At 42.9% G+C, this 14,336-nt stretch overlaps 1 protein-coding gene across 1 annotated transcript; it reads right to left on the bottom strand.

The window, feature by feature from the left end:
• Nucleotides 1-6,452: 6,452 nt before the first annotated feature.
• Nucleotides 6,453-13,934, bottom strand: LOC307073760 (uncharacterized protein). Its single transcript, XM_079733720.1, has 11 exons — nt 13,705-13,934; nt 12,344-12,456; nt 12,042-12,066; nt 11,740-11,786; nt 10,962-11,635; nt 10,159-10,264; nt 9,760-9,906; nt 8,849-8,909; nt 8,518-8,681; nt 8,079-8,168; nt 6,453-7,747 (listed from the first exon to the last, which is right to left on the bottom strand). Exons 1-11 carry the CDS (start codon nt 13,931-13,933, stop codon nt 7,712-7,714), a joined length of 1,692 nt encoding a protein of 563 aa, XP_079589846.1. The 5' UTR covers nt 13,934; the 3' UTR covers nt 6,453-7,711.
• Between the last annotated feature and the right edge of the window lie 402 nt (nt 13,935-14,336).

Raw genomic sequence — 14,336 nt, 5'->3', positions numbered from 1 at the left:
CCCGGAGTACCTTTGGCACAACCAGTTGCTCCCCCTGCAGAGAGCCCGGCCTTTGCCTGAATTTGACTACTTCAGATTTCCACCACCATCCTCTACTTAATCATTGTACAAAGGAGTACTGGTAACATCTGCCATTCTTAATTCCCTGATATTAGCTGGGATTGCAACATACAGTGGGGCAAAAAAGTATTTAGTCAGCCACCAATTGTGCAAGTTCTCCCACTTAAAAAGATGAGAGAGGCCTGTAATTTTCCTCATAGGTATACCTCAGCTATGAGAGACAAAATGAAAAAAAAAATCTAGAAAATCACATTGTCTGATTTTTAAAGAATTTATTTGCAAATTATGGTGGAAAATAAGTATTTGGTCAATAACAAAAGGTCATCTTAATACTTTGTTACATGCCCTTTGTTGGCAATGACAGAGGTCAAACATTTTCTGTAAGTCTTTACAAGGTTTTCACACACTGCTGCTGGTATTTTGGCCCATCCCTCCATGCAGATCTCCTCTAGAGCAGTGATGTTTTTGGGCCTTCGCTGGGCAACACAGACTTTCAACTCCCTCCAAAGATTTTCTATGGGGTTGAGATCTGGAGACTGGCTAGGCCACTCCAGGACCTTGAAATGCTTCTTACGAAGCCACTCCTTCGTTGCCCGGGCGGTGTGTTTGGGGTCATTGTCATGCTGAAAGACCCAGCCACGTTTCATCTTCAGTGCCCTTGCTGATGGAAGGAGGTTTTCACTCAAAATCTCGCGATACATGGCCCCATTCATTCTTTCCGTCACACGGATCAGACGTCCTGGTCCCCTGGCAGAAAAACAGCCCCAAAGCATGATGTTTCCAACCCCATGCTTCACTGTAGGTATGGTGTTCTTTGGATGCAACTCAGCATTCTTTCGTCTCCAAACACGACGAGTTGAGTTTTTACCAAAAAGTTCTATTTTGGTTTCATCTGACCATACGACATTCTCCCAATCCTGTTCTGGATCATCCAAATGCTCTCTAGCAAACTTCAAACGGGCCCGGACATGCACTGGCTTTAGCAGGGGGACACATCTGGCACTGCAGGATTTGAGTCCCTGGCGGCGTAGTGTGTTAGTGATGGTAGCCTTTGTTACTTTGGTCCCAGCTCTCTGGAGGTCATTCACTAGGTCCCCCGTGTGGTTCTGGGATTTTTGTTCACTGTTCTTGTGATCATTTTGACCCCACAGGGTGAGATCTTGCGTGGAGCCCCAGATCGAGGGAGACTATCAGTGGTCTTGTATGTATTCCATTTCCTAATAATTGCTCCCACAGTTGATTTCTTCACACCAAGCTGCTAACCTATTGCAGATTCAGACTTCCCAGCCTGGTGCAGGTCTACAATTGTGTTTCTGGTGTCCTTTGACAGCTCTTTGGTCTTGGCCATAGTGGAGTTTGGAGTGTGACTGTTTGAGGTTGTGGACAGGTGTCTTTTATACTGATAAGGAGTTCAAATAGTTGCCATTAATACAGTTAACGAGTGGAGGACAGAGGAGCCTCTTAAAGAAGAAGTTACAAGTCTGTGACAGCCAGAAATCTTGCTGGTTTGTAGGTGACCAAATACTTATTTTCCACCATAATTTGCAAATAAATTCTTAAAAAATCAGACAATGTGATTTTCTGGATTTGTTTTTTCATCATTCATTTTTCATTTTTCATTTTGTCTCTCATAGCTGAGGTTTACCTATGATGAAAATTACAGGCCTCTCTCGTCTTTTTAAGTGGGAGAACTTGCACAATTGGTGGCTGACTAAATACTTTTTTGCCCCACTGTAATCGCTAGTGTCAAGCATTGGTTAGCGGACTGTCTCTTTCACTCCGCTGACTCCTTGTCTTATTTTACTTACTCCTAGAACTGGGAAGAAATGGCAATTCATCCTGGTGCTGTCCCTATTATCTTGCACCTATGACTGTGTCCGTCCATGTTACATGACTTATCTGCATCTCAGAGCTGAATCAGCTTAGGCATGTCTTTCCCCAGCACCACAGGGTAGGGCAGGTTACCCAAAACCCCATTGGGGACAAGGTACTCCTGTCCCTTTAGCCCCATGTATAGGTCTGCAGTTGGATATGACCTACGGTCAACGTGTGCTGTCTGTATGTTGATAGATAAGGGATGATTTGGGTAGACCGTGTGACTCGACTAGAGTTACGGTACTTCCTGGTAAGTGACTCGAGTTTGGTTAGTACTTGTGATTCACCTTGAATACAGCGTAAGCAAATGGAAGGAGTGAAAACACGCTGCATGTAAAACAAATCCCGCATGGGGCTCCACGTCATGAGATGTTCCTAACATCCCTGACAGCGATCCCTGAACAACCAAGACAGTAAACGATATGCATACAACAGTGTGTAGAACAACACTTAACAACATAGGTGAACTATGATATATGTTACACTCACTACAGGCATTTATTTTCCGCGGATTCCCATCCGGACCAACAAATGAAAAAAAATATATAACTCAAAATTAATAATGATGGGATTAATTGTCCTATGCTTGTTGTAGGCCAAAAGTCAACCATACATTATCAATTTGTAAAGAGACTATCTTGGTGCCTATTTTCTGAGCGAGGTAGCCCATGAGCGTGTAGTGTGCTTAGATCGCCTAGCTATGGGTGCAAAGAAGAGAAAGAAAAAATCCCATTCAACTGGATGAGAAAGGTAGGGTGAGTTTGATTATCTCATTGCAGCAAGTTTTTTAAATTTTTCCTAAAAAAAACCCTGAGCTAATATCGATTTTTGCCCCAAGTGTTTCTTGGAATCAATGTAACAAGGCTACTTATGACTGAACTGGACAGTCAGAATTAGATTTTTTGAAATGTTTACCAGTGTTGTTATTTCATTTTCATTTTTAAATTCAGGGTTAGGCTGATATTTCTATGATGATGCAATGATACGATTGCAAAAACATGGACTGAAACAAGCTACCAGCTATCCACACCCCATTTCTAATAAAAAATCTCCCTTAAAAAGAAAAGGTTGCCGACCCTTAATTAGGGGTTCATAATCTGGTCTAGTCTGAATACCTGGCGAAACTCTATTGCCATTGTGAACATGTGTTGGAGCTAGATTCTAGGGTATGGGACTTACAGAACCGGGTTTCTAGGATAGACGTTTTATTGTCTACTGGCTGCCTGGCAATTTTCCCGACCCCCTCAGCCTTACCCATATGAAACAGATGAGTCTAATTTGTGACACTGGCTTGCTTTCTGCACACAACATTTCTCCAGTGTCGTCTGACAATTTTGAAACCAAGTTTTGAAAAAAGATGGATCTGTTTTTGACGCAAGCTTAGATTTTTGTGTTGTCAATTATTTGGCTCAACAGAGATAAATTTCCCCTTTAAAGAGGAGATGTGACAGAGCCATTTATACTCTTTGAGCCATTTATCCTGAAAGTGCAGCGTCCTATTTTTAGGGTTTCACTGGCCAGTGTTGTGCCTGAACGCGTTCATTGAACGATAGTTCATGAACTCGTTCATATTTTGGGCGAACGTGAACTGAACGTACTGTATTACTGCCTGATGAACGTTACTGTGAACTCGTTCATTCTGGTGTCTGTGAACGGCACGCTCGCTCGGTTTTACTTCGTTCAATATGGGGGTTATTTGTTTATCAACACGGTGGATGCGCACGCAGATCGCCGTGTTGTTTGACCGGTTGCCATGGTAATCCCTGAGAGGTTAATTTGCAGTTGCGGTGTTGCCAGCTTACTGTTACATTAAACTGTAATCAGAAAACGCGGTTATATGCTATAGACCCTATAGTATCTGTCGTATGAAGGCTGGGACGAATTTCAAATTATAAATATGTACACTTTATTTTGAAAGTACAGACCGGCGCGATTCCCATTGAAACGAATGGCGCGGTGATTATTCTTCAAAACGAGAGCTGTTAAATTGTGGAAAATGAATTAAACTGTAATCAGACAACACGGTTATATGCTATAGACCCTAGAGTATCTGTGGTATAAAGGCTGAGACGAATTTTGAATTATAAATATGTACAATCCATAACGTTAGCTCTCTGTCTGATAGCTCAGCGGACTAGAATACCTCCTAGAATCATTGCTTTTTGGCCGGAAATGGAAAGGGGGGCTGTTCACGTTTGGATGTAGTCTTTTCGCTCGGTTCTCCATCTCATCAGTAGGGCTAGAACCGAGAGAAAAGACTACAACCAAACGTGAACACCCCCCCTTTCCGTTTCCGGCCAACGAGCATTGAGTCTTCCAACAGAAATCAATGGGATTTATAAAATGCGCTAAATGTGCAATAAAACACGATAGATACTGTATTAAGCTACGATACTTGATTCAACCACTCTATTTAATCCTAGACAAACCTCAAAGGGGGCTCAATGTTCAAAATGCCGGAAAAAACGAATAGTTCACAGCAACATATTGAAAAAAAGAACTATGAACTAGTTCATTTTTTGGAACTGTGAACTTAGTTCAAATTTTTAAATTATGAACGTTTAACTGAACTAGTTCATTTTAAAATTTGTGAACTGAACTTTGAACTAGTTCACGTAGAAAGTGAACTTTCCCAACACTGTCACTGGCTATGGCATTCGCATTTGGCTGATTTGGGCAAGATCCAAGCGCCTCCCCTTCCTCTCTTGCCTGACTGCTCTCTCTCTCTCTGTTTGTCAAGCCCACTCTCCCTGCTGGATTATCCGAATACCCATGAAAAGACACATTTAGAGGAATATCTCTGCTTTAATTAACATTAGGGGTAGACTGTTGTGATGTCATTATTCTGTCTTAAACGTAAATATTTGTTCCCTTTCTCCCTCCCCTCCATGTCCCCTGGATTTCCATAGAATTGAAAGAAGATCCCTTTGTGTGAGATCACCTCAGCAATGAAGCACTCTAAATGGCCCACTGGCCACTGGCACAACGCAAGCTTTTATCAGAGTTCAGCGTCTTATTCAGCGGTGAAGCCTCGTCATCACTTCCTTGAACTAGAGCTCATAGGCAAATGAGACCCCCAAACAGCCAATCATGTAACACATTGTGAACAACAACGAGGTCCACATATCGATAGCTGCTCATTCTGGCCTGCTAGCTAATTAACCAAACGGCACAAATATTGGATATTCCAACTTGATTTCACTATGAATATTCATAACATTAATAACTTTATCGATTTTGTATCTATAAAGTTAATTTCTGTGCTGTAAATGATCTGTGTGTGTGTTTGTGTGCAAAATAATATGAATTTATTGGGGGGGGGGGGGGGATATTTTGAGCATACATGAATATTGGTGGGGATGTGTCGCCCTAATATATATTAGTGTATTACGGCCCTGCTGAGATATACCACCATGCACACTAGTGTCTCTTGCTTTCATGCTGTAGTAGTGCTGTCAGCCCGCGTATGTGTGTGTGTGTGTGTGTGTGTTTGTGTTTGTGTGTGTGTGTGTGTGTGTGAGTGTGTGTGGGTGTGTGTGTGTGTGTGTATGTGTGTGAGATTAAAGGGTAGTCTAATTCAGAATATTGGTGTTGTCATGGTGAATATGTGTGTGGATGGATGGGTGGTGTAATGGTAAATATGTGTGGTGATGGATGGGTGGTGTAATAGTAAATATGTGTGGTGATGGAGGGGTGGTGTAATGATGAATATGGGTGTACAAGCTATACTATTGGATGGTAATTGAATCAATCATATGGAAATGAATATATTTGATTATATATTTATTTTTTTTATTTAACCAGGAGAAGTCTCATCGAGATTAAAAATCTCTTTTACAAGAGAGTCCTGGTATACCTCTCAAGGTATGTTAGCTTCTATAACTGTAGTAATCAACATAATGCTGGGATTTATTTTGGTCAGACTTTAATTTCTACTGATGATCAAAGAAACCGTAATATAATCAGCAAGCTAATGAATCATCAATATAAACCACTGTACACGCACACAAAACTATATAACTATCCCAACTAACCCTCAGTGTAACCAACTGTATATGCACACAAAACTATATAACCATCCCAACTAACCCTCAATTTAAACCACTGTATAAGCACACAAAACTATGTAACCATCCCAATTTTCCCTCAATATAACCCACTGTATAAGCACACACAACTATATAACCATCCAAACTAACCCTCAATATAACACACAAAACTATATAACCATCCCAACTAACCCTCAATATAACCCACTGGGTTAGCACACAAAACTATATAACCATTCCAACACCACCAGTGGTCCAAAAAATAAAAGTAATATATTGCACATAATATCGTACACATATATATTGTATAAACAGACATGTGCTCATGACAGTGTTAAAATAGATGGGAAATGGGGAGTAGGTCATTGTGATACACTGCATGTGGGATTCTCAAAATATTGAGTACTCGAAGAAAGTCTTTGAAATTATTGAAATGGATACATTCACATGTGAGCCTTTAATGTTTTCCCCTGATAAAATAAAAGGTAATGCAGTAAACAATAACGAAAGTTTTACTCTTCCACATTGACAAAACAGTGATGCACTTATTGATCAACACCTGTTAAATATTTTCAGTTTTAACTTGCTGTTAAATATTTAACTTGAACCCATGCGTAAACCTTGCGATTAAGGCAACAAAAAATGATTAGGCATCCTCTTAACCACATCAACAGAATGGCTGATAACATTTACTGTCTATAAATGTTGGGCCAAAATTCTAGATTTTTAATGCAGGTTCAAACCAACTGTATAAAGGAGGAGATGTGGGGGGAAAGCATGTATTTGTGGTACATCAATCATATGTTGCTTTATCCAAAAATGGAAGACACAGCAGAATCATATATGGAATATTTATAGAATCATAATGTTTTAAAATATACATTATGATCAAATATATTTAAGCTGTTTACAATTGCTATGTCAAAAATGCTATGCTACAGCAAGCAATAATGCTGCATACCATTGCTCCACCTGGTTTTTTACGCTATCACGAACATAGATATGGATAATATGGACATAGAACTGTGGTTTCTTCTGACATGGCACAGTCCATCTGCTTTAAAGTCAACATTTTAAATATTGTAACATTACAATCCAAACATGCACATTTTTCATTCATCTATGAATACGAGAAACAAAGATGTTCATATAGGTTCAGCAAATTAGTGGAGGGAATCCTCTCATCTTGTAAGGCAATAGTACTTAAGTAACATACTCGGTGACACAGCTAATTAAAAAAAAAAGTACACACATTTTAAAAGCTAATTTAAAAGTGCTCAGGGCAGCCTACGCAATAGAACTGGCTGAGGTTTAAACCTTAGACCTCAACCCACAACACAGGCCGGTCTACCATTTTGTAAACCATCCTTATTGGATTGTTCCACAAGGTTCCGAACTATGGAGAACATGTTACTACAATGTAATAAACAATGGAAGTTTCATAGAAACCAGCCAACGGGCACCTGAAAGTGTTACGCAAGCCAAAACACAACTGACGGAGTCAGGTTGTTCCACCTTGCATAAGACGTCAGATGCTTGACGTAATGAGAATGACATTTGCCTTTGAGAGAAAAAAGCGCCGCCATTAAGAAAGAGCCTCAAGGGAAATACTTCAGAGATAATGAGTTGAAGTTTTCAATGGCACAAGCGTCTTTTTCAACTTTCAGGACAAGTTCAAGCTCAAACAAACGCAGAAACATTACTGTCAGGTATAAAAGAACGTCCTTTTAAAGGTTTGACCAAGTCTTGGTCACGGAGCTCCCCTGAAAATGAGATCAGACATGAGGTTTTTATTAAGCGTTCCAGGTCAAAGTGGAAACATTAATTTAAGTTGATTAATCAGACATATGGATCGCTGATTAAAAAAAAATGGTTCAGTGAACCCAGTGCTCTAAATTATCATAGTTGTTTCTTTATGTCCAAGACAAATTCCCTTCGTACAATGTCAGATAAGACGTTCCTACATCCAAGAAGATACGATTGGACTCAAGTCAATCCATGCACATTAAATATAAAAGTTAGAAAAAAACCACAACATTGATTTGCTTCCTGTTAGAATACATAACCAACAGAAAAGATAAATATCAAACCCACTTTCTTCATGTAGGACTTCAGTCCTTGCATAAACTGGTCGGGCTCCATTTCACGGTGCACATCAAACGCTGTGTCTCGGTAAGCACCACCCTAAATGAAGAAAAGCGGTTCGATTAGTCCCCCTGACACATTTAGCATACCGACTACAAAAGGATAATTCCCTTTGAAAGGCCTGTAATTACCCAGATAACAATGTGCGATCAGATGGGCTTTTTCTTCTATTGTTTGTTACTTACACAAAATATTAAACCTATATGTATGAACAATGATTCATTTTTGTTATTTTGAGACTAAAAAGCATTTTTCTTTATTACTTGTTCATTATTAAATATTGTCCATGGCTATATTTAACAAATGCATCTAATTTGCGCAGCTATTATCTTGGCTTTGTGCTGCTAGCCCTGCTGTTGGTTAAAGGTAGAGGGGGTGCGGTTCACACCGGTGCGGGTGGGCGGTTGTCCATCTGGAGCAGACACTCCAGAGTCTCCATCATCTGCTCCTTGCGGAGGGTGTGCAGCCGGCCCTGGCCCAGGGAGGCCCTCCCCTCCAGCTCCTGAACCGCGGCGCTCAGGCCCAGAGCGGCACACTGCAGCACGCTCAGTCCTGCACGGGGGGGGGGGGGGGAGGACTTGTAACACCATGCTACGCCCCTCTTCAAAAGTTGAACAGCTCTTGCAGCGAATTTGCCAATAGTGGTGAGAGTGATAGTCGATCATGTCATTGGGTGGTTCCATGAAACTGTTGCATTGTACAGTGAAGTGAAGGCATACCATAGTTATCAGTGGCATCCATATCGACAAACACCCCATCGGACATCATGTGTTTCAACACCTGAAAAGAAGATCAAACACCAAATTACCGCCATTATGTAGAAAAACCTTTCAGTTATGAAAGAGCACAGAGGAATGCATTGAACGCAAAACCTCATTCTTTAGACTTCATTTGTCCGAAGAAATGTTCTCGAGTGATGATTTGAAGCACATTGTAAATGAACGAGGTTACTTGTGCTTAACAAAGAGGACACCTGCTTTCTTGGCACTAACCGTCCAATAAGGCATGCACAGAATATTTCCAACCCTTGTGATAATTATATGACAGGACTCAAAAGACCCTTAAGGGTGAGATGTACCCAGAAGAACTGGTTTCGGAAGCGCTTTGTTTGTTTCCTCCTTAGGCAAATTCCCACAGTACTGTGCATGCACATGTGAGACATAGGTAATATGTGGAGAGAGGTAATTTGGTTGCTTAAATTACAGAGGTTATATGATAGTAATGGGGAGTATTTTAAAATTCTCATTCAGTAAACCGAAAGGTTGGCTGAAAAGTCAAACCATGAGTAGTGACTTCGTAACCTATCTTAGTTCACCGTCTTTTGAGTTCCTTGTATGGTGTTCCCGTCTTCCGACCGCTCTTCAGACAGGGAAGTGTATGTTAACTGCATTTGATTTAGATTCAAAAAGCGTAAACGTGACATAAGGTAAACTAGGCCTTATAAGAAAATGTGATATTGATTATTTTGTATAACCATACATTTTTTGTATAACCATAAATTGATTATAACCAGATTAACTATTAGAATTTATCAACTCTGGTAATGGACTATTTATTGGCGGTGAGTAAAAGATTTTGTGCTTTAATAAATCCAATAAATAACTAATAGCAACAAGGAGAGAGGGACTACCTCCAGCACGCGGATGTAGCCTCTCTCAGCACAGATGTGGAGGCAGGTCTTCCCAGATGCGTCCTTCTCATTGGCATTGGCGCCCAGGCCGATGAGGTCAGCCACCATCAGGTGCTGGTTGTGCCTGGCCGCCAGGTGAAGGGAAGTCTGGGAGAGAAACCCAGGGTCAATAAGGACAGGAAGCAATGGCACCATAACAAGGCTTTAACTCCTGATAACACAGGAAACCCTCCTTGGTGCATATACTGTATGTTTCCATCTTAATGAAAGCCATCATATCTGTAAGCTATTGGAGATGGTACAACAGAACTTTTATAAACAATATGAAGACACAACAGTATACTTCTACATCTCACCACATATCACACAACATACGACATCGATTCTTATCTACTGTACCATTCCCTCAGAGTCCTTGAGGTCCAAACAGTGGATGGTTGCCATTCGTTTGGCAATGGCGTATCCCTGAGCCCTCTTCCCTAGACAGGCCACTCGGTGCAGAGCCCTGGAGCAAGGCAGAGCAAAAGTGTCAACAACAAGCAGGGGGAGTGAGAACAGGTTTGGGCTGGTTTAAAGGACTGATTCTGATCCCCTTCATAGTATTGGACTATACAGTAAAACAAGGTCTATTGAATGACACTACACTCTCCTGCTTAATACGAACCTTGACTTTTAGTTTTTGAGTGAGGAAGACTGTGATTAGGGTCCCTAGAGGGCAGGAGTACACAAATAAACAATCTGAGAGCCAAGCCTTTTAACACCATATTCTATCTGATGGATAGGAGAAAATTAAGTTAGAACTGAAAACATATCTGATAATTAAGGCTGAAGGATGTTATTAGCCAGCCATGGCCATATCATCATGGTAGGAGATAACCCATCATCCTATCAAGTATGAACAAGAGACATCTTATTGGCCTCTTTCTACATTATTATGTGCTACCCACTGCTAAATATGTGGACGAATGTGGGATGTTGTGTGTGAGGCCATTGTCCCTGGCCCCGGGCCCCTGGCCACAGCTGGACCTTTACTCGGAAACAGGTTTGAAACACTATTACTACTGGTTACATGCTTTTGTTCCTCCACTTATGAAGTGTAGGCGGTCATTGTACCAGCCCTACTGCTAGGTTAGGACATGTTGATGCTGGGTGGATATGAAGCCATAGTCAAGACCCTAGTAATGAAGCCACTCCATACTTACATCCTGCCCTGTCCATCCGGTGCCAGCAGCCTGCTATCACACAGGTCCTTCAGCTCGTTCTCCTCTCTCTGCAGCTGACTGACGAAGTAGGCGCTGCTGCTCTGACTGGCGCCGTGTCCAGAGCTGAACCACTCACTCTCCAGACCACCGCTGTCGTCACAGTGGCTTCCGACCCCGTGGTCCCTGAACAGGTCGTAGCCAGGGGGAGCGAAGTCTGTGCTGTGGGGGGAAGCTGCTCGCCAGAACTCAGCGGGGACTGGCGAGGAGCGGGCCGCCGTGTACTCGGGGCTGGGGATCATGCCGTCACTGTCGTCAGCGCTAAGGTAACCGGCCATGCACCGCTGATACGAAGGGAGGTACCGGGAGAGACAATCGCTGGAACCGCCGTCGCTCATGCTGTCGCTGGAGGGGCTGTGGGGGTCGGAGGCCGAGCCACAGCTGCTCAAGGGCCCCGACTCGGGGCTGCTGCAGGAGGCCAGGCCGTAGCACGGCGGCGTGGCGCCCAAGGTAGGGCTGCTGGGCTCCGTGGACCTGAAGGACAGCAGGAAGGCGGGGGAGGGGTTTGAGGCGGCGGAAGGTCGAGGGGAGCTGTAAGTGTTGCCCATTTTGAGGTCCTCCTCCAGCACCTCCACAATGATAGCCAGCTCCTCCAGGCTTTTATTGGGGCGCTTCCTCTGGGAGAACCAAGACAACCATGTCACAGCAGTTCAACGTCTCCTGCCCAATCCAACAACACACGCCTCCTGCATGATGAGTTATGGAATTCTCCTGCACTCACCTTGTTGGATTGACGCTCTTTGCAAGTATTCACTCGTTTCTTCTCTCCTGTGGAAGAAATATGCATTGGGAAGTTTTAACACTGCATCCAATTTATTTTTCTTAAAAGGTTTCAAATGTGGCCTCAGTTCAAAACAAATCTTAACTTTAATGATGAATAGATAGATAAATAAAAAAATAAATAAATAAATGGGCTATCCTGCTGCCAACAATTGCTTGAAACAGTGTCTGCTGCTGGTGAGTGCTGGCCGTGGGCCTGTGCTCTCCTAAAACCGGTCATGGGTGCTGTGGGATTTTCCTTACCTTTAGATCTTTTGAGACTTTTCTCCTGTGAGGACAAATACACAAACAAAAACATACACTGCATGAATAAGAGCTGTCAGCCAACAGAAGCAGTTTTTCCCAGTGCCCCCCTCCAGGTGTGTCACCCTGGGGGGCACTGGGCTTCAGGCACAACACACCCAATCCATGGCTAGCCTGTTCACCTAGGTTGGATGTCTGAGTGCCTTTTGTAAACAAAAATGTTATGCAATTCACTCACACCTATGTTCCCCAAAGCACTGATATAAAAAAGGCCATAAATAAGTGAATATGTGTTTAATGACCTGCAGCTCTTGTGGGTCACATCCCTGGGCCAGGCGGATGCTTCTCAGCATGTCCTTTACTGGCATTTTGACACGCACCCCAAGGTATTGCTTCTCAAGGCTGTAGTCAGAGCCTGAGGGGAGCAGGAGGAGGGAGGGTACACATACGATACTCTGTGAGGATGAGGGAGGGTGCACATACAATACTCTGTGAGGAGGAGGGAGGGTACACATACAATACTCAGTGAGGAGGAGGGAGGGTACACATACAATACTCAGTGAGGAGGAGGGAGGGTACACATACAATACTCAGTGAGGAGGAGGGAGGGTACACATACAATACTCTGTGAGGAGGAGGGAGGGTACACATACAATACTCTGTGAGGAGGAGGGAGGGTACACATACAATACTCAGTGAGGAGGAGGGAGGGTGCACATACAATACTCAGTGAGGAGGAGGGAGGGTACACATACAATACTCAGTGAGGAGGAGGGAGGGTACACATACAGTACAATTGTGAGTGAGGATGAGGGAGGGTACACATACAATACGCCCTGAGGAGGAGGGAGGGTACACATACAATGCTCAGTGAGGAGGAGGGAGGGTACACATACAATAGGCTACTTCCTGCAACATTGATATATGACAACGTGACTTCTGGTTGGGAAGCCAAGGAATACCCCTTATGGCATATGCATGCCGTGAGGCTTTGGCCTGTTTTCTAAAGAAACTACCTCAGTCACAAACAACTCAAAATATAGAAACCCACACATTTTAAAGGCATTTAGGGAATGAATGTACCAATAGCCTAACCCCATTTTAAAAGGGTGAGTTGTCATTGGGTGATAGAACTTGGATAACCAAAACACCACCAATTTGGACCACCCAAATGGTTAAATAGTGCTAATGTTAAGACATTATCAAAAGTGTTCTACATACGGACACTAATTAGTCCTTTATTTAAATCCAGTCGGGGACGCATGCCCATGGGCCAATTGTCACACACAAATCCACAAATTCTGTATCTTCTTTATGTGTTATGTTCTTTGAAAATCCATTGAAATAAGCCTACATTCCTCTACCTACATTCGAAAAAAAGATTGAAGAAAGTAATCGGTGAACTTTTGTCCGTCTCCTTTTGAGATAGTTGGAGAACTGAGCGCCCCTAGCGGTAGACTTCCCTGTCCTATTCTGGCCAGGAGAAGATGTAAAATCGTAAAATCGGAAAACGTAAAATCTCTTTACGGTCATTTCAGGCAAGTAATAGGCTGTATAGTTCGGTACCTCTGAAATAACTACAACTCAAAATATAACTGACCCATGACCTGCATGTCGATACTGCATCTCCTATTTGGATAAGAAGTCATCGTTGCGAACTTACTTTTCTGGTGAGGGTGGTCCAAGCCCGTGTGAGCTGACCCTGACACGGGGGGGTCTGGTTCCTCCGGATGGGTGTGAGCTGACCCAGACACGGGGGGTTCGGGCCAATCCGAGCTGGTGGATCCCCCGGGTAGAGGGGACAGCTCGCCTGGGGATTCCACCTCCACTGCTGTGGGTAGGCGCACGTCAGTTTCCCAGTAAGTGTCCTTACGATTAAAACGTCCCCGCATGTTGTGCCCTCCGTGTGAAGACAACACTCAACCCCTTAATAAATGAGCTTAAATTAGTTAAAATCCCAACTTTAGCCGTTCGAGCCGACGTTGTGTCGGCGAAGTGTGACTGACAGACAGCGGACTCTCACACTCTGACTTACGACACCTGTTCTTCAGGTAATTATAAGAGCTCAGTGGTTTCAGAGAGGGAGGGAGATATGTGGTGTCATTGAAAGCTTCTTCCACACTTCCACTCACTACGAAGGGAACGTTCATTTTAAGGGACATTCCAGAATTGGAGGACATTTTCTGTCCCACCCATGACATTTTCAATAATCCATGTACAAAATACTAAAACATGCACTTGTTGTGTAAATTATACTTGTCCTGAGACAAAATGTAAATATAGTTGTAGAAAAAG

Source organism: Pollachius pollachius (assembly GCF_949987615.1).
Source record: "Pollachius pollachius genome assembly, chromosome: 3".
Classification (NCBI taxonomy): Eukaryota; Metazoa; Chordata; class Actinopteri; order Gadiformes; family Gadidae; genus Pollachius; species Pollachius pollachius.
Note: the sequence above shows the minus strand (reverse complement) of the source record. Positions and strands in the feature narration are given on the sequence as shown.